Genomic DNA, 24,609 nt, shown 5'->3' with positions numbered 1-24,609 from the left:
CCCAGGACCCCCACATCCGGCTTCTTCACCTGCGGGATCGTCCAAGGCCAGCCACCCAGACAGCTGATGAAACTGTGGGTTTGCAAAACCGAAGAATATCTGCATAAACTGTTAGAAAAGCTGATCTGCGTGCTCCTCGTCCTCACCAGGGTCTTGAACTGACTGCAGTTTGGCATCGTAACGGACTTCAGTGGACAATGGCTCACCGTCGATGGTCACTGGTACGCTGGAGAAGTGTGCTCTTCACAGAGGACTCCTGGTTTCAACTCCAGGTTTCAACTGTAGCGAGATCCTGAAGCCCATTGTCGTGACATTCATTCGCCGCCATCACCTCATGTTTCAGCATGATAATGCACAGCCCGATGTCACAAGGATCTGTACACAATTCCTGGAAGCTAAAAATGTCCCAGTTCTTCAATGGCCTGTATATTCACCAGACATGTAACCCATTGAGCATGGTTGGGATGCTCTGGATCGATATGTACAACCTCGTGCTCCATTTATATTTTTGTTCACTGTAAAATCCAAGGGACAAAACTTGAGAATTACAGAACTTGGCCGCATCTTATCCAATTCTACAATTAGAGGCCACCACCATGTCAATAGGCTCTTTGAAAGGTTTGCCAGAAATAAAGCCTTTATTGAGAGCAACCAAGAAATGTAAAAGCCTGGAGTTTGCTAAACGACATAGGCACTTGGATTGGAGCTGGTGGTATGGTCTGGTGACATGAAAATAGAGATCTTTGGCCACGCACAACAGTGGTGGGGTTGGGGTCAAAAGAAGGATGCATTTGCAGAAATTAACCTCAACTGATGTAATTTATGGTTGTTGGTCTTTGATGTTATGGGGCTGTTTTGCTTCCTTTGGTAAAGGGTGACTGCACTTGGCCCCGTTTCAGGTTTGGTTCATTAAGAAATGCTATAAGCCATGACGGAATTCAAACGTGAGTGAGTTTCAGGGTGTGGTTTGATGCGGGTGTCCGCATGGGGGAAGCGTCAGCCAAATTATTTCACCAATTAGCTTCAGCCAGCTGGTACACTACCGTGGCAAAGATGCTTTGATTTTGGATAGCCTATCTCTGGAGACAGTTTTGGACTGTCAATACATTACACAATGTAAATGTAACAGTATTTTTATGTTGCAAATCTTTTAGTTGTCTCATTTTTACAAACAAATCTCAATTTTGTATGTAAATGGAACTTTATATAACGGTCCAGACACCTTTTTTATAAACTTACCCCAAACAGCAAATGACATCCTCATCGTTATGTCGTATGGGGCCCTGAAAAAACACAAACAAAAGCTCCAAAAACACCTAAATACATCCTTGTCGAAACAGCAAATCACTCAGTATAATGATGCAGGTCTTTAGATATACACATGAAATTGTGTCATTCTACACACGACATTGCTCAGTAGAAGTATTATTTGAATCTTTTTACTCATCTTTATCATGGGTGCCAACTATTTTTGACCCGACTGTATGTAAATGTTGATAAACTACCAGACAAACCTGGGTCGCATTCAGTGGTGAAACGTTCTCAACGTTCAGATTGAAATGTGCTATGTAGAACCAGCATGCCTCTCTTACAGGAATCACGTTGGCTCTTCATGGAATTATTTTTAAGGAGTTCTGCGACATTCACTGTATGAACACAGTGTTAATCAACAGATTGATTGGTTGAGGTGTTTTATGAAGGCGTTCTCCTCCACTCCTCTGTCATAGCCAGGTAGACATCTCCAGAGCTAATGGAGAAATATAATGGAATGAAAATAATGAAAACAGTAGCAGTCAACCATGCGGGAACATAATTAGTAATAACCCAACACCCAAATGAAACAAATTGAAGAAGGTTGGTTCAATACCACCAAAGACAACACCGCACACTTCTTATGTTTTAATAGGAGCAAATAATACAATGAAAATTAGTCGGTAAAACATGTAATCAAATAACGATTGTGGTTGAGAGAAATTCCAGTTTGATTTTATAACACTTAACAGTTTTTTAAATCTCAAATTTCTCTACATTATGAACCCTGTATATATATATATATATATATATATATATATTTTTTTAAATAACCCTAAAATCGACTTAAATTAATATTGAAAGGTCGTATCTATGTACAATATACAGTATATAACGTCACATCACCAGTGCATAATCACAGTCATGTTCTTCATAAAAATGGTGACATAAGTCTTTGTGATCCAATCTCACAAAACATCAAATAAAGCTAACAAATAGGTGAGCTAAAAGTGAACGAAGTGTCCTCTACTGTATGGTCAGTTAAGAATCGTGAGTTAATGAGACTCTTGTTCTGTCCACTACAAGAATACATCCTTGTTCTTCAGTTGCTTACACGATTGTTCAAAACTCAAACATTCAACTTTATTATTTTAACTATGCCCTTATAATACGAATTCCCCTTTTTAATCCCAATATTTGTTCTAAGAACAGTATGTTGATATATCGCAAAATTGCAATAAAGAAGGTGAGAAGGTCCGTATCAAACATATACAGTTGAATCGGGGGTCAAACGCTTGGGGGATAAAAGCTGGTGTGCTGGCTGTTTGGCAAGACGTCATCATGGGTAAGGGCAGCTGGCTTCTTCCACTAGCCCTCGTTGTAGTCATGTGATACAACGAGCCCCGCTAATGACAGGATAGATAGCACACTGAATACACGCCCTCCTCCATGCCGCGCTCTCTGGGTGTGAGAATTCAGGGCTCGTGTATGTAGGCTGAGAGAGGGAGAGCAGAGGACGAGAGTGAAGGAGAAAGAAACAGAGAGCGAGAAAAGGAGGGAAATAAAGTGGAGCAGTAGACCTGAGGGAGTAGAGCTGGACCGCGGGGGGTAAAGCTGCGTTTCTTCAGGGTTTCCTTCACCTCTACGAGTCCTTGCTTCCACTCCAACTATAATGGCGCATTCTGTACCACTTTCTGCTGCTTACAGTGACGACAGACAGGCTTTCTCCCGCAAGACTCTACTGACAACTGTATACTACTATATACTTTACCATTACAGCTCATGACCGTTTTTGTAAACGCATCTCGAAAGACAAGTATCCTCATGTATCGTCAACATTGCTATCATGATGGTGTTCTACAAACATGATTACTTACTTATTAAATGCTGTGCCTTGAACAATACCCATTAACTTAAATTAGTGACAGTACAAGGATAGGGTTCTATTCTCATACAATACTCCGTTGTAAATGCGTCTCGGAGTAAGATGCTGATCTAGGATCAGGAACCTCCTATCCAAGTCTTCATATTCATGAGGTTCTTAAAGACAAAACAAATCCTAGATCAGACCTATTCTGAGACACTTTATGAATACAGGCCCTGATGCAACAACCAGTTTCTGATATCCACTTATAAAAAGTGTCAAATGCAGACAGACATGTCTGTTCTTATTAAAGACTGTAAAATCAATTTTTGACCCACACAATTTCACTGTACAAAATATGTGTCCACAATGATAAAAAGCATGCAATTACTAAAAGGTTAAAGGCCCCGTGAAAGTTAAAAACGTGTTTTCCTGTATTTTATATACATTTCCACACTACGAGGCTGGAATAATACTGGGAAATAGTGAAAAATATGATAATGCCCTTTCAGTGTAAGAGCTGTTTGAAAACACTGCCTGAAATTTCTGCCTGTTTTGGGTGGGATGGAGTTTTGATCTACCTGGTGACATCACCAGGCGGTAAATTAGTTAATAGACCAATAAAAAAAAGTTACAAACATCTCTGCCAATAACAGCTAGTTTTCACCTCCCAACTCAGACGTAGCTTGAGAAATTGCTCTTTGCTAAAAAGCCATTTTCATTTAATTTTGACCATTTTAATTGCATACAACAAGGTACTTAATTGTTACCCAGAAATTATTTGATATTGAAATAAAAACAGCTGCATTGGGCCTGTAATGAATGAAACTCCCTAAAATGGTCTCGTCTGTGTGTGTAAAAATCTGAGTTGGGATCTTTGACTGCAGGATTTGGCGATACAAAGAGGATGCACTTACATGATATATACAAAAGTATGTGGACAAACTTTGGCAGAAGAATGGCCTCACTGAAGAGCTCAGTGACTTTCAACGCTCTGTGACTTTCATCGTAATAGGACGCCACCTTTCCAACAAGTCAGTGTGTCAAATTTCTGCCCTGCTAGAGCTGCCCCTGTCAACTGTAAGTGCTGTTGTTGTGAAGTGGAAACGTCTAGGAGCAACAACGGCTCAGATGCGAAGTGGTATGGCACACAAGCTCACAGAATGGGACCGGAGTAGTGCTGAAGCGCGTAGTGCGTAAAAATCGTCTGTACTCGGTTGCAACACTCACTACCGAGTGCCAAACGGCCTGTTCGTCTGGAACTTTGTGAAATGGGTTTCCATGGCCAAGCAGCCGCATACAAGCCTACAAAATCACCATGTGCAATGCCAAGCACCGGCAGGAGTGTTGGGGTGGCAGGGAGCCTAGTGGTTAGAGCGTTGGACCAGTAACCGAAAGGTTGCTAGATCGAATCCCCGAGCTGACAAGGTAAAAATCTGTTGTTCAACAAGGCAGGGCTGTCATTGTAGTTCCTAGGCCGTCATTGTAAATAAGAATTTGTTCTTAACTGACTTGCCTTGTTAAATAAAATACAAATATTTAAACAAAAAGCTTGGAGCAGTGGAAACTTGTTCTCTGGAGTGATGAATGTTGGATAAACTCCTCACCCTCTGTAAGTCCGATGGACGAATCTGTGTTTGGTGGATGCCAGGAGAACGCTACCTGCCCCAATGCATAGTGCCAACTGTAAAGTTTGGTGGAAGAGGTATAATGTTCTGGGGCTGCTTCTAATGTTTCGGGCTAGGGTTAAAGCGAAGGGAAATCTTAATGCTAATGATTATGTGCTTCCAACTTTGTGGCAGCAGTTTTGGGAAGGCCATTTCCTGTTTCAGCCATTGCCCTCGGGCACAACGCAAGGTCCATACAGAATGGTATGTCGAGATCGGTGTGGAAGAACTTGACAGGCCAGCAAAGAGCCCGACCTAAACCCAGTCGAACACCTTTGTGATAAATTGGAACAACGACTGCGAGCCAGGCCTAATCGCCCAAAATCAGAGCCTGACCTCACTAATACTCGCGGCTGAATGGAAGCAAGTTTGCGCAGCAATGTTCCAACATCTAGTGGAAAGCTTCCCAGAATAGTGGAGGCTGTTATAGCATCAAAAGGGGGACCAACTCCATATTAATGCCAATGATTTTGAAATGAGATATTCGACTAGCAGGTGTCCACATACTTTTGGGCATGTAGTTTATGTTGGTCACATTGTCAGTGCAATGAGCAGCATGGTTTGGTCATGTTCAGCTTTGCTAATGTAACTACAACTCTCACATTAGTTAATTCCCTATGGCGCGCGTGTGTTTTCACGCATGTGTGGACATTAGCACCTCTAAGCAAACGCTCAACATTCAGTGCTAATCTAATGTGATAGATGGACGAGTGCCTTGTTAATGCTAGCAGGCAGGCTGACTGACTGGTGTGTGTTCAAGTGAGCACATCTATCAGCCTTCTACAGTAATATAAAATGTAAAAATGGTCCAATGCACAGAACCAAAGAAACGCATATAGACATGTACCTAGCGAGGTACTGTTTGGAGGTCTGGTTGAATGACAGTGTAACACAAAATACGTGTTTAAGAAGAGAAGCAAATGTCCCAATTATGTGATCTAGATAGTTTTAAAGTGTCTGTCATAGCAAACTCTGATCAGGAGGAGCTAGGTTTGAGAGAATGAGAGAATTGAGAGAATGAAAGAAATGGGTTGGATTTGAGGTGAAGGGAAGATGCTTGGGAGTTATGACACTGATTGTTGTATAAATTCCAGAGATTACCTTCACTTCCATGATTCAGACGGTGATGTGTCCATTCAATGATATGTTTAGGGTATATGGGAAAAGTGAAAGGTGCGTGTGTGTGTGTGCGGCCTGCGCCTCAGCCGTTATGCTGGACCAAGGCCTGCAGTTCAGCAGTGTGGAGCGAGTGCTGCAGGAAGACGTTCTTGCGGCTGTACATGTGCAGGGACAAGGGCCCTCTGGGGGGCTGGCCTAGGCGGCCCGTGAAGGAGGAAGAGGTGGTGGTGGTGGAGGAGGGAGGAGGAGGCTGGCAGGGGCTCGGCACGGGGGCTCTCTCGCTGTCTGAGGAGAGGCAGCTTCGGCAGGGGCTGTCTCGACTCTGAAGGCTGGAGCTGCTGCCCCCCACCCCCATCGCCCGGGGGATCTGGCTGTTTGGGTATTCACTTTTCCTGAGAGCCCCTGCCTCTGATGATGAGGACAGAGCCTCTTCTGGTCTCCTGGGGGCCCCTGAAGGGTCCCTGCCTCCCACGGGCCCACTGGAGGAAAGGGGTGGGGGCGGGGTTTGGGTTGGGCAGTGGCGCACGTCACTGGTAGTTGAGCGCTCAGCCACCTCACGGCTATATTGGTCCACGTTGAGAGACCGGGCCACCCTTCTGTCTCTTGTGCTGGTACTGTTTTGGCTTGTTGCTCGGCTTGGATGGATGTTCTGCGAAATGAGAGAAAGAGCAAGAGAAAAAGGGAGAGAGAGAGAAAGACAAAAGTGAACAAAATACAAACACTAACGTAGCTGGTGAACTGCAGGGACATTTAGACAAGGCGTTGTTCCCGGAGCTTTGTCTAATTGTTTCTTGATCAACTGGAACCTTGCTCTGTAAAGAAGGAGAACAAGAAGCAAACTCAGTCTCTCCAGCACAGTGTGGGGAGGTGGCACACAACTCAAGCATGGCACCAAGGAAAAAGACACCTGTTCCTGGTCACACAACACAGCCTCTCTTATGCAACCCGGCTCTGTTACTTCACTACACAATGCTACACTATAACCACGCAACAAGGAAACGCATGAACGCGGTCGGCATTGACAAATCCAAAACAGACACTCCGGAAAATGTTTGACTAAATACACCCAATCTGTGTTGACGGGAGGGTACATAGGAAATGAACCGAGTCGACAGCCAAAAAGTAAAGAAAATGACTTACAATGTTTGAAACAAATCTATGAGCAGGGCAATATAATTAGAAGGAGCAAAGCTAATGCAATAACTTTCGAGGTGCAAATGGAAATTGAATCCAACATGCTCGCTCGCACAATGTAATATCGCACAATGTAATACCAGGGAAACAGAACGGGCTTATCGGGATGGAGGAACGGAGCGTTAACGCTTCATGTTTGTTCACATCATTAGTTAGGCAGAAGTAGCACTGTATCATTTCATCTCCACATAAAATGGACACAAAAATAAGAGGCGAAAGAACCATTTCTTTATCCTGACATTCAAATTGCCAGCTACATCTACTTACAAAATAATAATTTGTACAATCATTCCTGCAGATATTGTGAGATGTTTGAACTGATGTTGAAAATACAAATTCAGTTGAGTAAAAAGGGTTGTGTGTATGTGACTGTGTGTTTCTCCAGGCATGTTGTTTGGACAGGGATGGTAGAGAGCAGAGGAGTGCAGGTGTAGCCAAAGAGTGGAGCAGGTTGATGTTTTTTGTCATGTGTCTTGTCCGGGAGGCAGAACTGAGCGATTTCTTGTTTGACAGGCCAGCTGCAAAGTCAAGATTGGCTATATTGAACATATTTTGGAAAACAAAAATGACCTTTTTGGTCTTACTTTAAGGTTTTGGTTAGGCATTAGGGTTTGCAGTGTGGTTAAGGTTAGGTTCAACGCCTGATTTGATGACTTTCTGGCTGTGCCAGTTAGTTACCACTCTGCAGAGCTGCCTCCAGAACAAGATTCATGACGGAAAAACACTAACCTGCAAATGGGGGGGGGGTTGCTAAAATCTCTCCAGCTGATTATATGCAGAAGTGGAGACGCAACACAATTTCATCACTATTCTCCCCTGGTCGAGCCCGCCACAGCACAGCACGCCCACACACACTACGATGGCACACAGGCGAAACAGCTCCCCAGAACACAGTCAGAACACAGTCAGTCTTTGGTCTCAGTTTGACTGAACACAGTCAGAGATACAGCAGCACAATACAGAACTGTCAGTGATGCTAATCCAGTGTTTTCCTTAAGTACATGGCCAGCCATTTAGGGAAAAAGTAGCTGTCCCAAACTGTCTAGTGGGGTCTGGAGGCATGCCGCCCCCCGGGGGAAATATTACATTTTGGTGGCCTCTGGAAAATTCTGCCTTGATGCCACCCGAAATACACAGCTAAATTCTTGAATACTTTAATGAGTTTGGTATTTTGGCATTTAATTAGGATCCCCATTAGCTGTTGCAAAAGCAGCAGCTACTCTTCCTGGGGTCCACACAGAACATGAAACATAACACAGAATGACATAATACAGAACATTAATAGACAAGAACAGCTCAAGGACAGAACTACATGTACATACAATGCATACACACAAACTATAGGGGAGGCGTTGCGCCGTGAGGTGTTGCTTTATCCATAAAAATAAAAAAAAACAGGTTTGCTGTTTATTTGAGCAATATGAGATGGAAGGAAGTTCAATGCAATAAGGGCTCTATATAATACTATACGCTTTCTTAAAATTGTTCTGGATTTGGGGACTGTGAAAAGACCCCTGGTGGCATGTCTGGTGGGGTAAGTGTGTGTATCAGAGCTGTGTGTAAGTTGACTATGCAAACAATTTGGGATTTTCAACACATTAATGTTTCTTATAAAAAAGAAGAAGTGATGCAGTCAGTCTTTCCTCAACTCCTAGCTAAGAGAGACTGGCACGCATAGTATTTATATCAGCCCTCTGATTACAATGAAGAGCAGAACATGCTGCTCTGATCTGGGCCAGCTGCAGCTTAACTAGGACTTTCTTTGCAGCACTGGACCACACGACTGGACACTAATCAACAGAAGACAAAACTAGAGCCTGCTGAACTTGCTTTTTAAAGTGTGGTGTCAAAAAAGCAGCGCATCTCTTTATTACGGCCAGACCTCTCCCCATCTTTACAACCATCGAATCTATAGGTTTACCTATTTTCACCAAACTAGTTGTGGTATTGAGTATAAAGACATGATTTTACAATTAAAATGACTGAAAATGTATGAATTAAATGTATTGTTGTTTAGGATATCATCTATGCCTAGACCTAAATCAAATCAAATTTTATTTGTCACATACACATAGTTAGCAGATGTTAATGCGAGTGTAGCGAAATGCTTGTGCGTTCAGAAAGTATTCATACACCTTGACGTATTCCATCTACATTTTGCTGTGTTACAGCCTGATGTCAAAACGGATTAAATAGATTTTACACACAATAAACCATAATGGGAAGTAAAAACATGTTTTTAGATTTTTTTTTGCAGATTTATTGAAAACTAAATACATAAATATCTCATGTACATGAGTATTCACACCCCTGAGTCAATACATGTTAGAATCACCTTTGGCAGCGATTGCAGCTGTAAGTATTTCTGAGTAAGTCTCTAAGAGCTTTGCACACCTGGATTGTACAATATTTGCATATTATTATTTTTTTAATTCTTCAAGCTCTGTCAAGTTGGTTGTTGATCATTGATAGACAGCCATTTTCAAGTTAGGCCACTCAGGAATATTCAATGTCGTCTTGGTAAGCAACTCCAGTGTATTTTTGACCTTGTGTTTTGGGTTATTGTCCTGCTGAAAGGTGAATTTGTCTCCCAGGTCTTTGTGGTTGAATCTGTGCTTGAAATTCACTACTCGACTGAGGCACCCGGTGTCTGGTGTAAAGCAGACTGAACCGGGGTTTCCTCTAGAGATTTGCCTGTGCTTAGCTCTATTCCGTTTATTTTGTATCCTGAAAAACTCCCCAGTCCTTAACTATTACAAGCATACCCAAAACATGATGCAGCCACCATACCATAACCCCACCACCACCATGGGGCACTCTGTTCACAATGTTGACCTCAGCAAACCACTAGCCCACACGACGCCATACACGCTGTCTGCAATCTGCCCGGTACAGTTGAAACCGGGATTAATCTGTGAAGAGCACACTTCTGCAGCGTGTCAGTGGCCATCTTAGGTGAGCATTTGCCCACTGAAGTCTGTTGCAATGCCAAACTGCAGTCAGGTCAAGACCCTGGTGAGGATGACGAGCACGCAGATGAGCTTCCCTGAGACGGTTTCTGACAGTTTGTGCAGAAATTCTTAGTTTGTGCAAACCCACAGTTTCATCAGCTTTCTGGGTGGCTGGTCTCAGATGATCCCGCAGGTGAAAAAGCCGGATGTGGAGAACTTGGGCTGGTGTGGTTACACGTGGTCTGCGGTTGTGAGGCCAGTTCGACGTAGTGCCAAATTCTCTAAGCTCTGGTGGACATCCTTGCAGTCAGCATGTCAATTGCATGTTTCCTCAAAACTTGAGACATCTCTGGCATTGTGTTGTGAGACAAAATTGCACATTTTAGAGTGGCCTTTTATTGTCCCCGGCACAAAGTACACCTGTGTAATGATCATGCAGTTTAATCAGCTTCTTGATATGCCACACCTGTCAGGTAGATGGATTATCTGGGCAAAGGAGAAATGCTCACTAACAGGTATGTAAACAATAGTGTGTACAACATTTTTGATAAATACGTTTTTTGAGCATATTGAACATTTCTAGGATCTTTTAATTCAGCTCATGAAACCAACACTTTACATGATGCGTTCATATTTTTGATCAGTGTACTTGAAAACATTATTGTTGACAATTAAATTACTGAAGGAAATTTTAACAAGTGTTTGCAACTCGTTGTAAATTGCAGTGTCATTTATTTATAAAATACTTGTTTAGCAACTGACCTACAGATTTCTTTGTGAAGAATCCTGCAAGAGTCTAACTTCCACCAGCTCCCTTTTATTAGGCATGAAGAATGAAGCAGGTGTTAAACATGGGCTTTGCTACACAGTAATCAGCAGTTGATTACTCCATTGTCGACACTCCAATCAAATCAGTAGGCCTATATAAGTATCTGTAATAAAACCATATAAGTATCATTAGAGTTTAGAACCTTCAATCTGTTTAATTATGTATTAATAATGATTAAAAAATGATAATTAGGAATTATTTGATCGAGAAAAGTCAGTCATTGCCCTTTAAAAACAACATTGCCCCTTTAAGAGCTCTGCTGCGCAGCTGCGCCCAAACCATGCTTGAAATAAACACGGTAGCACTGGGAAGCTGGGATCCCCATCTTAACAAATGCCATCAAATCTGCTGTCAAAAGTGTTTTCCCCACGATTGCATTAAGAATTGGTGTGCATTGACTACTTGTCAGAATGACCGTTCCTCCCCTATTGGCACTCGTAACTTGAATGTGCCTCGAGAGGAATATTTATCTTGCACAACAAGCTGACTAGGTAAATACGTAAACTATTCTACTATGGGGTTGTCTGATTTTCTGTTTGTTACTAATTTTGTTGGCAGAGGAAGAGTAAGTTCTAGCATATTCAACGTGTGCGCCTCTGCAGAAATATTTGTTAATGTTCCATACTCTTTCAATTAAAACAAGTGTAGGCAATTTATGAAGTGGAAAACACTGATGCCACAGACCAGCTGGGCCCAGCAGTCATTCATGTGTTCCCTAAAACCAGATACCTTAAGGCTTGTGCATTGGGACACACCACATGGGACACTCTGCGACAAAGAGCAGAAAAGACAGTGAGAAGCTCAAAAAAATGAGGAGTCACTTTTGACGCCCCCCCCCCCCTCCCCCCTCCCACCTCGCTTGAAAAACCCTGCAAAATGGATGGACATGAACTGCCCCTTTTCCACCCACAACTAAAAGCAGTTTTCCAGATCAACACACAATGAACTAGCAAAACAAACTGAAAACATTGTATTAAAGGACTGTCGACAGTTCTGGCTTTTGTCGTGCCTGTCTCTCGGTATTGTACAACAAATGAAGAGAGAACTCACGGTGCAGAGGCTTGAGCCAGCTGCGGTACAATCAGTGTCCTTGATCTCTGTAGTGATTACGCAACTAAGCGTTCCCAGACTAAAGTGTAGACAGAGTAGAATAAGGTGTGACAGCCAGGGGAAAAACAGACGATCATTGGTCCTGACAGAGGCGGCTTGCAGCCTGCCCTATGTCACCTCACTGTCCGTCACTGGTCCACCATGTCTTCAGCAGTGTCACTTCTACAGGAGACTACATGGTAGCAGTAGAGTTTTACAGTACCAAGTCTATTTATTTTCTTTGCTGGTTGATGTACAACGATGCTTGTCTATTGCAGGACCTTAACCCTAGTCCATTTCCTTAATGCTGCCTGCCAAAAAGAGAGGCTTCGGGTCCCATTTAAAGAGTTTATGGTATGACTTTGCCGGCGATCAAACCCCAACCTTCCAATCTCAGGGTGGACACTAAAGGATGGAGGAGAGCTACTGCGTGAATACAGTAACGTAATGCGGACTTGATTTAATTGAGCCCTAGGACTGTAAGGAGAGCAACGTTTACAAGAGGAAGCGTTGGTGACATCAGGTGTTTAGAGGTGAGGCAGAAAGAGAGAGAGGTCTGGAAGTTGGAGCAGTAGGAGTGCATGGAGCCGGTAGCACAATGATGAGGACTGATGGAGCGCAAAGATGATGGGAGGCAAAGCTCCATGTACATCAAAGCTACCCGGCACCTACTGCAGCACCCCTCACGCAGCTGTCAGCTCTGCAGCCGATAAGATACTTTACTAGGCCCATCTTGTTCTCCCCGACAGCACAGGACCTGGATAAACAATAAGGAAAAATATCAAGAGGAGAAAAAAAAGGAGGCGAGGAGAAGAAAAGCCACTCATAAATGGAATTTCCATCAAATAGTATGGCAGATGTCTTTGGAGTCTGATAACAATGTTGCAGCTGCCAACGTGTCACATCCAGAAAGCAGCTGCGATGCTTGACTGCTCTTTACTCCTGTTCAAAAACAGCCAGCGAGAGGAGAGAGGGAGTGCAGCTAGCTAGCTACCCACTCATGTGTCAAAAAAGACTGACTGGATGTACACGACACTGTTGACAAGAGTTCCAACAGAATATATTGTACCACACACACACACACACACAACCTGTAACAGTGAGACATAGCCTATAAGTTTTAGATAGAAGACAGACAAAAGGTTGGCAAGTTTGCTGTACCATTTTGAGAAATAAATAGAATGGACACCGATGATAATAAAATACAAAGTTGTAAAAAGCCATAGGATGGTGGTTTGTGAGAACAGTAGCTCTGGTCCAGGGCCTTAGCATGTTACTCTAAGTAGAGGTTAGTAAAGAAAACACGCTAACGCCCTGGACAAGAGCTATGAGAACAGTTGTCTCTTTAGACTTGTTGAGCAAACTGTCATTTTCCTATTGGTGTTATGGCAGTGCTTCGCTTAGGGCTGCACCCAGATCAGTGCATTGACCTACTACTCAACCCATTGGCTGGTTGTTTTTCTGGCAGGTGTGAAACTGCACAATGACAAACTCCTCAGTCGATGATCACACCAACCAGACTGCTTCCCCTTCCCCAATCCTAACCTGAACCATTAGTGAGGAATATGACAAACGTTGGGCTCCCGAAGTGTCACTATAGTACCTGGTTCGAATCCAGGCTGTATCACATCCGGCCGTGATTGAGAGTCCTATAGAGCGGCACACAATAGGCACTACGTTGCCCGGGTTTGCCGGAGTAGGCCGTCATTGTAAATAAGAATTTGTTCTTAACTGACTTGTCTAGTTAAATAAAAGGTTAAATAAAAATACACGAAAAAGACCCAAGATCAGGGTCTAGAGGCAACTTCACCCTACACCCTGATATTGTCAGGAAGGGTTGTTCATGTCCACAATGGACCCAAGCATCAAGCTCCACAAAATGGAACAGTTAACACTAAAAGTGCAGGTGTTGTGGAGTATGTAGGATAAAACACAGCTAAGCTCACCACACCTGCGGAACCTTTGAGTACAGACATGCAAACGCAGATCTTGTACCTGTGTACATGGTAAAAAAGTACCAGGGTAAAAAACAACCACCTCCAGAACCTAATTCTGGACTGGAACGAAATTGCAAAAATAACTGAAGCTGGAGAGTTATATTTCCCTCACTAACTTTAAACATCAGCTATCTGAGCTGCTAACTGATCGCTGCAGCTGTACATAGCCCATCTGTAAATAGCCCACCCAATCTACCTACCTCATCCCCATACTCTTTTTATTTACTTTTCTGCTCTTTTGCACACCAATATTTCTACTTGCACATCACCACTGCTCATCTATCCCTCCAGTGTTAATTTGCTAAACTGTAATTACTTCGCTACAGTGGCCTATTTTTTGCCTACCTCCTCATGCCATTTGCACACACTGTATATAGACTTTATTTTTTCTATTGTGTTATTGACTTTACGCTTGTTCATTCCATGTGGAACTCTGTGTTGTTGTTTGTGTCGCACTGCTTTGCTTTATCTTGGCCAGGTCGCAGTTGTAAATTATAACTTGTTCTCAACTAGCTTACCTGGTTAAATAAAGGTGGAATAAAAAATAAATAAATTCAGACATAGCCCTTAAACCAGAAGCTTTCCAAATGAGTGTTAAGAAAAATGAGTTTGCAAAAGTTGCTTCTCTAATGTTTTAAGTGTTTTAATTCGGAATAATTTAATATTTTGTATAAAAAAAAGCCTAAGTTAGACTTTATTAGCCTACATTTTACAACATAGCGCTCGCTATACATTCTCTCTGGATGTCACATTTTTATATTGCAAGATTCATCAGTCACACCAGAACTTTCTCTCTGTCTTTGTAGATGGATAGGGTAAAACTTGCACCATGTTTTGGTAATTATGTATGTTTGATGAGAGTCCACCATGTGCTCAAGGAGAGAGAGAGAGAGAGGAGGAGGAGAGGAGAAGTGGTCAAGTCCTTCATGGGCCTCTGGAGTGGAGCTGTCACATGCCACTTCTGGGAACGATGGTTGGAGTGAGGGCTGCTGCCCCGACGGACAGATGCCTGCCTGTCTCATGTCTCCCTCACCTTGGGGGCCTTGACAGCTCGGGCCAGCACTGCCAGTCTTGTGTCAGTCCCATTGAAGGCTGGAGGGGCGAGGGGCGAGGGATGAGGGAGGAGACTGAGGCTCTCGTTAATTACTCCCATTGTATCCTCTGACAGCCTGCACAGGGGCTGAGGGAGAGGCTGGCTGTTCCAAAGTCCCATCTCAGTCTCTCAGGGTACGCACGCACACACACAGCTTTAATGGCCATCTCTGTCAGCCATTTTCCGAGGGCATTCTGGTGACTGATACTGAGAGGACAACATGGCAGAAACGGATACATTGTCATCATAGCACTGACAGACAACACCGTTGATGTTTGGACATGGGAGTGCTGCCTGACACAAGGGGTGGAATATACCCTCAGGTTTGACAGATACTACCACACTGAAGGCCAACTGATGGGCCTGGGTACCAGCCTTTTTGTGCCATTATGTTTGGTGTGACGAGAAGTGGCATTAAGGTACAAACAGATCTGGGACCAGGCTAACGTCATATTATTTGACAAATAAAAAATACCAGTTTCTGAGAACATTCAAGTAAAACAATTCCAACTGGGTCATTCTCATGGTTGACCGGCTTCTTTAAGGGCACGAAGCAAGATCTCACACAACAAGCGCTGTTCTGAGACAGAAGCTCAGGTCACTTTGCTTCGAGTCTGGCACGCACATACAATCGAAACAAGAGTGTGTGTGTGTGTGGGTGGCCCGCCTCGCTCAGAAGACCACATAAAGAAAGAACACAGCCAATTTATGCTTATCAGATTTCATGTTAGCACTGAATATTCATCTGCCATATTTGTCGACAGAATATTCGTACTATGTGCCTCAAGGATATCCGGAATGTGCAGATTCCAAAGAATACCCTCATCAATATGCATGTTTCTCTGCTTTCATTAATGTTGGGAGTAAATTGTTTTAGATCAAACTCAGAGGCTCCGTCTCTGCATCCATAAACTGGAATATTAAACCAGACGTGCATGTGGTAACATGGAAAACGCCAATCTGCTGTCGCTCTCCCCAGTCTAACTGGAGAAGCATGAACAGCAGGCCGAAGGAGAGGAGTGTAAGCTAGAGAGCATAGGCCCGGGGATTCTGCACTGGCAGAGGAGAGGATCCAGGCGGAGGGAGTTGTTCTCATGCAGCACCTACCCTACTTTGACTAATGAACCGGAGGTGTCCTGAATCTGTCCAGCTGCAGGGGCATGAGTTGGCCCACCCCACAACAGAGGGTGTGTGTGCAGCGTGTGTGTGTGTGTGGTGTGTGTGAGAGAGTGTACGCATTACATACATGCGTGTGTGTGTGAGTGATTGATTGATTGTATGCATTACACGTGCGTGCGCACGTGTGAGGGATGCATGTCTCTTGGTGCTGTGCTGAACGACAGCCCCTGCCAGTGGGCACCCTCTCTCTGGTCCAGGTACCGCATGGCGAGACCATGCATCAATTAACACTTCATCATCCTCTGACCAATGATGAGAGAAATGCGTCCTTGCCTCAGGCTACAGATGGAAAAAGCAAAAAATAGCATTGGCGTACATTAGCCATCTTGGGATGTGAGACTTTGCATAAGGGAAAAAATACATAGTAACAACCATACTGAGGCATTGTGGTCTGGTTGAAGGTTAGAACAATGTAGGCTACATGACCCTGCAAAGAGATGTTTCTGGTACCATTACAAGTCCACGACTACAAATGTATTTTCTCTTTGGTCGAGATCGTAGTCTAACTAATGTAACATCACGTTCCTGAATTATAGCCCTGTTAATTGTTGCATATCTGTTCGGTGATGTTGTTATTATCGCTAATGGTGTCTTGGAAGTTAGTTCTAAATTACTTCTCAGTCAAGGTAATGCTTGGTGTGTTTTTGATGCTAACATGAGCGTTAGCCTAATCCTGTACATATTTACACAAATTCTCACAATCCTATTTAACTTAAGCTCCCCTCCTACAGCATGTAGACTAATACGTCTCCCCATGGCTCCCTTGGCATGAAACACTCCGGCTTAAAGAGTAAATGAGAAGAATCCATTTTATTCTCATGAGCTCTATACTATACACATACATATGAATGTGAAGTCATTTAAATGGCCTTACAATAAGAGTCATACTTCTCCCTTGTGTTCCATCCCAGAGAATATGTATTTATAGATCATTTATGATGTTTTAATTAGTAGTGCACTATAAAAGGGAATAGGGTGCAATTTAGGATACAGATTTACAGTGTGGGTTAAACATTGTGCCTGAAGGAGCAGGTCTTGACCAGCTACCAGTCTGATTAAGGATCCAGAGCATTCTGAATTACGGTAGACCGCAATTCCAAGTCCGATAAAAGAGAACACAAGACAATCTTCCAACATTTTGAATCTGGAGCAATAACGGGGATATTTGTCTTATATAATCTTCTGCGTTGTAATTCTTCATGTGTAGTACATCTATTCTATTCTCGCTGCCCCCATCCTAGGAGGTATTCCTGCGCACGCACACAGACATAGAGAGTAGAAGTAAATTAGGCTTATGTTTGATTTCTCATCTCTCTAACAGCTTCACTCTTCTGCCTTCTATCCTTGTTTCTCTCAGCCCTCCTTATGTGATACTCCCCTGGCGTTTGCTGATCCGGGGTTTGCTTCAAACTCTTAATTGTTGAGATCACGGTCTAGCAAATGTAACGTTACGTTCCTGAATTATAGCTGTGTTAGTTGCTGCATACAGTGCATTGCGAAAGTATTCGGCCCCCTTGAACTTTGCGACCTTTTGCCACATTTCTGGCTTCAAACATAAAGATATAAAACTGTATTTTTTTGTGAAGAATCAACAACAAGTGGGACACAATCATGAAGTGGAACGACATTTATTGGATATTTCAAACTTTTTTAACAAATCAAAAACTGAAAAATTTGGCGTGCAAAATTATTCAGCCCCTTTACTTTCAGTGCAGCAAACTCTCTCCAGAAGTTCAGTGAGGATCTCTGAATGATCCAATGTTGACCTAAATGACTAATGATGATAAATACAATCCACCTGTGTGTAATCAAGTCTTCGTATAAATGCACCTGCACTGTGATAGTCTCAGAGGTCCGTTAAAAGTGCAGAGAGCATCATGAAGAACAAGGAACACACCAGGCAGGTCCGAGATACTGTTGTGAAGAAGTTTAAAGCCGGATTTGGATACAAAAAGATTTCCCAAGCTTTAAACATCCCAAGGAGCACTGTGCAAGCGATAATATTGAAATGGAAGGAGTATCAGACCACTGCAAATCTACCAAGACCTGGCCATCCCTCTAAACTTTCAGCTCATACAAGGCGAAGACTGATCAGAGATGCAGCCAAGAGGCCCATGATCACTCTGGATGAACTGCAGAGATCTACAGCTGAGGTGGGAGACTCTGTCCATAGGACAACAATCAGTCGTATATTGCACAAATCTGGCCTTTATGGAAGAGTGGCAAGAAGAAAGCCATTTCTTAAAGATATCCATAAAAAGTGTTGTTTAAAGTTTGCCACAAGCCACCTGGGAGACACACCAAACATGTGGAAGAAGGTGCTCTGGTCAGATGAAACCAAAATTTAACTTTTTGGCAACAATGCAAGACGTTATGTTTGGCGTAAAAGCAACACAGCTCATCACCCTGAACACACCATCCCCACTGTCAAACATGGTGGTGACAGCATCATGGTGTGGGCCTGCTTTTCTTCAGCAGGGACAGGGAAAATGGTTAAAATTGATGGCAAGATGGATGGAGCCAAATACAGGACCATTCTGGAAGAAAACCTGATGGAGTCTGCAAAAGACCTGAGACTGGGACGGAGATTTGTCTTCCAACAAGACAATGATCCAAAACATAAAGCAAAATCTACAATGGAATGGTTCAAAAATAAACATATCCAGGTGTTAGAATGGCCAAGTCAAAGTCCAGACCTGAATCCAATCGGGAATCTGTGGAAAGAACTGAAAACTGCTGTTCACAAATGCTCTCCATCCAACCTCACTGAGCTCGAGCTGTTTTGCAAGGAGGAATGGGAAAAAATGTCAGTCTCTCGATGTGCAAAACTGATAGAGACATACCCCAAGCGACTTACAGCTGTAATCGCAGCAAAAGGTGGCGCTACAAAGTAGTAACTTAAGGGGGCTGAATAATTTTGCACGCCCAATTTTTCAGTTTTTGATTTGTTAAAAAAGTTTGAAATATCCAATAAATGTCGTTCCACTTCGTGATTGTGTCCCACTTGTTGTTGATTCTTCACAAAAAAATACAGTTTTATATCTTTATGTTTGAAGCCTGAAATGTGGCAAAAGGTCGCAAAGTTCAAGGGGGCCGAATACTTTCGCAATGCACTGTATACAGTGCATTGGGAAAGATTTCAGACCCCTTGACTTACTCCATAAAATGTTTGTTACGTTACAGCCTTATTCTAAAATTTATTAAAGTATTTTTTTTTCAAATGAATTAATCTACACACACACACACACACACACACACACACACAATACCCCATAATGACAAAGCAAAAACAGGTTTTTAGAAATGTTTGCAAATGTTTTTAAAAAAGCACCACCACATTTACATAAGTATTCAGACCCTTTACTCAGCACTTTGTTGAAACAACTTTGACAGTGATTACAGCCTTGAGTCTTCTTGGGTATGACTCTACAAGCGTGGCACACCTGTATTTGGGGAGTTTTGCCCACTCGTCTCCGCAGATCCTCTCAAGCTGTCAGGTTTGATGGGGAGTGTTGCTGCACAGCTATTTTCAGGTCTCTCCAGAGATGTTCGATTGGGTTCAAGTCCGGGCTCTGGATGGGCCACTCCTGAGTTGTCTTGGCTGTGTGCTTAGGGTCGCTGTCCTGTTAGAAGGTGAACCTTCACCCTAGTCTGGAGGTCCTGAGTGCTCTGGAGCAGGTTTTCATCAAGGATCTCTCTGTACTTTGCTTTGTTCATCTTTCCCTCGATCCTGACTAGTCTCAAAGTCCTTGCCGCTGAAAAACATCCCCACAGCATGATACTGCCACCACCATGCTTCACAGTTGGGATGGTGCCAGGTTTCTTCCCAGGCATTCAGGCCAAAGAGTTCAATCAAGGTTTCATCAGATCAGAGAATCTTGTTTCTCATGGTCAGAGTCTTTAGGTGTTTTTTTGTCAAACTCCAAGCAGGCTGTCATGTGCCTTTTACTTGAGGCGTGGCTTCCGTATGGCCAATCTACCATCTATCTGGAAGGTTCTCCCATCTTCACAGAGGAACTCTGGAGCTCTGTCAGAGTGACCATCGGGTTCTTGGTCCCTTCCCCGACCAAGGCCCTTCTCCCCCGATTGCTCAGTTTGGCCGGGAGGCCAGCTCTAGGAAGACTCTTGATGGTTCTACAAAGCTTCCATTTAAGAATGATGGAGGCCACTGTGTTCTTGGGGACCTTCAATGCTGCAGACATTTTTTTTTGGTACCCTTCCCCAGATCTGTGCATCGACACAATCGTGTCTCTAAGGATAATTGCTTCGACCTCATGGCTTGGCTTTTGCTCTGACATGCACGGTCAACTGTGGGACATTACATAGACAGTTGTGTGCCTTTCCAAATCATGTCCAATCAATTTAATGTACCACAGGTGGACTCCAATGAAGATGTAGAAACATCTGGAAGATGGTCAATGGAAACAGGACACACCTGAGCTCAATTTTCGAGTCTCATAGCCAAGGGTCTGAATACTTATGTAAATAAGGTTGTTTTTAAATTAGAATAATTTCGCTTTGTCATTATGCGGTATTGTATGTCAAGTGAAGATTTTTTGATTTAGTATATTTTAGAATAAGGCTGTAATGTAACAATATGTGGTAAAGGGCAAGGGATCTGGATACTTTCCGAATGCACTGTATACTGATGTTATTACCGCTAATGGTGTATTGGAGGTTAGTTTCAATGAAGGTAATACTTTTGAGTTTTGGATAGTTTTAAGTACTGTGTAACACCTTGCCTGTACAGGTTTGGCTTTGAACTAAGTGTTTGATCGCTCCCTTTCTTTTTCTGTTTGCAATGTCTGGCTAGTAATTATCATGTATGAAGATTACCTGTTACACATGTAAGGAATTATATTAGCATAAGACAAACGTATAAAGAGTCTGTTACTACAGTATAGAGAGACATGGAATTCATGCGCTCTGTGAGCCAAGTCATCTAAATCAGAGCAGAGGCATACAGTGACAGATTAATCTAATATTCCTCAGAGACGGCGTTCTCTTGGTACAGACAGACAGTCAAAGCTGTATATGTTCTGACAAGTTCAGGGAGTTGCAAAAAATAACCTTGCCCCCCTCCTCAGTCCAATGGGAGGCAGCGGGCAGGCGGCGCAGACTAACATTTGGACAGGACATGATAGATTCCCTGCTACTTTTATTCTCTCTCTCCAACCCGCTCCACTTTCTTAAGAGAGGCTATCTGGGGAGTCTGTCCAGCTTTTCACCCAATCATTTTATGATGTGCTTTTAAAGCTCTGCCACAATGGTGCCTTTCTTCATTTGCTGCTCTGTCACCGCTCTTGTCAGTCTCTCCTTCTCCTTGAACCACCATGGTTGACTGGCCCACATACAGTAAGATAGGCAGGGGGCTGGCTGGCTAGAACAGACCAAAATAGCAGGCCATTAAAGACGCACGTCAATCCTTGCACACGTATGCAAACACACACGCAGAGACACACGTTTTCTGTGGTAAAGGGTCATCAAAGACAAAAAAATCCTGCATTCTCTGCACGTAAAAAAAGACCTTGCTGCCTACAACGTGAAGGACCTTTGAGGCTGTTGTATTCCTTAGGCCTTGGAAAAATTGATATATTTGTAAACCACTTAGCTACTTATTTTTCCTTAAAACTGACACTTTTAACCAAGGCCACTCGCACTGGCCGCAATCTCATTTAAAATAATTTTCTACAGCTTGGTACTATCTAGAGACAATAAGGTTAAGTGCATTGCAAAATTTAACGAGAACGCTTGCACTAAAGAGGCCTCTGAGTTGCTATCTGAGAGACCATGGCAACTGTTTCTCCTAGTCTTTCTTCCCCGTGCTCACATGAGTTCATCCACTGGTGCTGTCCCCCCTTGTTCCACTCACACTGTGCCGTCTGCTGTCCAGAGAATTAGAAGAGCTAATTAATTTCAGAATCCATTCCCATAAATGACAATCCTAATTTTCCCTTTTGAAGAACATGCTGATTGCATTAGTTTTCAATTAAGATGTTAAAAACCCATTGTATTCTGGGTCGGCGATGTATCATTGTAAAAACTGCTGAAAAGCTTGGTTGTGCATCTTTCATTGATAAATAGAGAAGTTCAATTGAAAGGTTAGCGCAAAACCATAGCTGAAAATGCATTGAATTTCTTTAATGATGTAAAACTTTTAAAGGGACTTTTTCTATTAAAGGGCGTGTTTATTATTAAAGGTGTTAATTTGAACTTTGTAGTAATAAACATTCAAATATAATGTGGCAAAACCACATACAGTTGAAGTGGGAAGTTTACATACACTTAGGTTGGAGTCATTAAAACTCGTTTTTGAACCACTCCACAAATTTCTAGTTAACAAACTATAGTTTTGGCAAGTCGGTTAGGGTATCTACTTTGTGCATAACACAAGCAATTTTTCCAACAATTGTTTACAGACAGATTATTTCACTTATAATTCACTGTATCACAATTCCAGTGGGTCAAAAGTTTACATATACTATGTTGACTGTGTCTTTAAACAGCTTGCAAAATTCCACAAAATTATGTCATGGCTTTAGAAGCCTCTGATAGACTAATTGACATCATTTGAGTCAATTGGAGGTGTACCTGTGGATGTATTTCAAGGTCTACCTTCAAACTCAGTGCCTCTTTGCTTGACATCATGGGCAAATCAAAGGAAATCAGCAAAGTCTTCAGAAAAAAATATTGTAGACCTCCATAAGTTTGGTTCATCCTTGGGAGAAATTTGCAAAATCCTGAAGGTACCACGTTCATCAGTACAAACAATAGTAGGCAAGTATAAACACCATGGGACCACGCAGCCATCAAACAGCTCAGGAAGGGGACATGTTCTGTCTCCTAGAGATGAAGATACTTTGGTGGGAAAAGTGCAAATCAATCCCAGAACAACAGCAAAGGACCTTGTGAAGATGCTGGAGGAAACAGGTACAAAATAATCTATATCCACAGTAAAACAAGTCCTATATCGACATAACCTGAAAGGCCGCTAAGCAAGGAAGAAGCTACTGCTCCAAAACCGCATTAAAAAGCCAGCCTACGGTTTGCAACTGCACATGGGGACAAAGATCGTACCTTTTGGAGAAATGTCTTCTGGTTTGATGAAGCAAAAATAGAACTGTTTGGCCATAATGACCATCGGAGGAGGAAAAAGGGGGAGGCTTGCAAGCAGAAGAACACCATTCCAACCGTGAAGCACGGGGGTGGCAGCATCATGTTGTGGGGGTGCTTTGCTGCAGGAGGGACTGGTGCACTTCACAAAATAGATAGAATCATGAGGTAGGAAAATTATGTGGATATACTTGAAGCTACATCTCAAGATATCAGTCAGGAAGTTAAAGCTTGGTCGCAAATGGGTCTTCCAAATGGACAATGACCCCAAGCATACGTTCAAAGTTGTTGCAAAATGGCTTAAGGACAACAAAGTCAAGGTATTGGAGTGGCCATCACAAAGTCCTGACCTCAATCCCATAGAAAATTTGTGGGCAGAACTGAAAAAGCGTGAGCGAGCAAGGAGGCCTACAAACCTGACTCAGTTATACCAGCTCTCAGGAGGATTGGGACAAAATTCACCCAACTTATTGTGGGGAGCTTGTGGAAGGCTACCATAAACATTTGACTCAAGTTAAACAATTTAAAGGCAATGCTACTGAATACTAACTAAGTGTATGTAAACTTCTGACCCACTGGGAATGTGATGAAAAAAAAATAAAAGCTGAAATAAATTATTCTTTCTACTAATATTCTGACATTTCACATTCTTAAAATAAAGTGGTGATGCTAACTGACCTAAGACAGGGAATTTTTACTAGGATTAAATGTCAGGAACTGTGAAAAAATGATTTTAAAGGTATTTGGCTAAGGTGTATGTAAATGTCCGACTTCAACTGTACATAATACATTCCTCTTTTGGCAATGCCAATATAACCGCAATGAATCTCACCTTTTAAATCTTAAATGCTCTATTATTGAACAATAATACTCATTAATATACTTAAGTCCATCTGTAGAATATCCACATCTGAAAGAGAAATAGAGATCTACGTTAGCCAAAAAGAACTTCCCAACAACTAGTGAGTTTGTCTTGTTCCACTGCCACAAGAGGCAGCCTTGCAGAACTGGCCTCCCGGGTGGCGCATTGGTTAAGGGCGCTGTACTGCAGTGCCACCAAAGACTCTGGGTTCGCGCCCAGGCTCTGTTGTAACCGGCCGTAACCTGGAGGTCCGTGGGGCGACGCACAATTGGCCTAGCGTTGTCCGGGTTATGGAGGGGTTGGCCGGTAGGGATATCCTTGTCTCATCGCGCACCAGCGACTCCTGTGGCGGGCCGGGCGCAGTGCGCGCTAACCAAGGTTGCCAGGTGCACGGTGTTTCC

At 42.9% G+C, this 24,609-nt stretch overlaps 1 protein-coding gene across 2 annotated transcripts in view; it reads right to left on the bottom strand.

The window, feature by feature from the left end:
* Positions 1-1,884: 1,884 nt before the first annotated feature.
* The window catches only part of ccser1 (coiled-coil serine-rich protein 1), a 109,994-nt gene continuing 87,269 nt past the window's right edge, over positions 1,885-24,609 (bottom strand). For both annotated transcript variants that reach the window (XM_021620868.3, XM_021620867.3), the window contains one exon: positions 1,885-6,550. Coding sequence is in view for 1 of the 2 variants with exons in the window: in XM_021620867.3 (XP_021476542.1) it covers positions 5,984-6,550 (567 nt within the window). In the remaining variant the exon portion in view is untranslated. The remainder of the gene's footprint in view (positions 6,551-24,609) is intronic.

Source organism: Oncorhynchus mykiss, chromosome 11 (genome assembly GCF_057628025.1).
Source record: "Oncorhynchus mykiss isolate SJ-2025 chromosome 11, ASM5762802v1, whole genome shotgun sequence".
Classification (NCBI taxonomy): Eukaryota; Metazoa; Chordata; class Actinopteri; order Salmoniformes; family Salmonidae; genus Oncorhynchus; species Oncorhynchus mykiss.
Note: the sequence above shows the minus strand (reverse complement) of the source record. Positions and strands in the feature narration are given on the sequence as shown.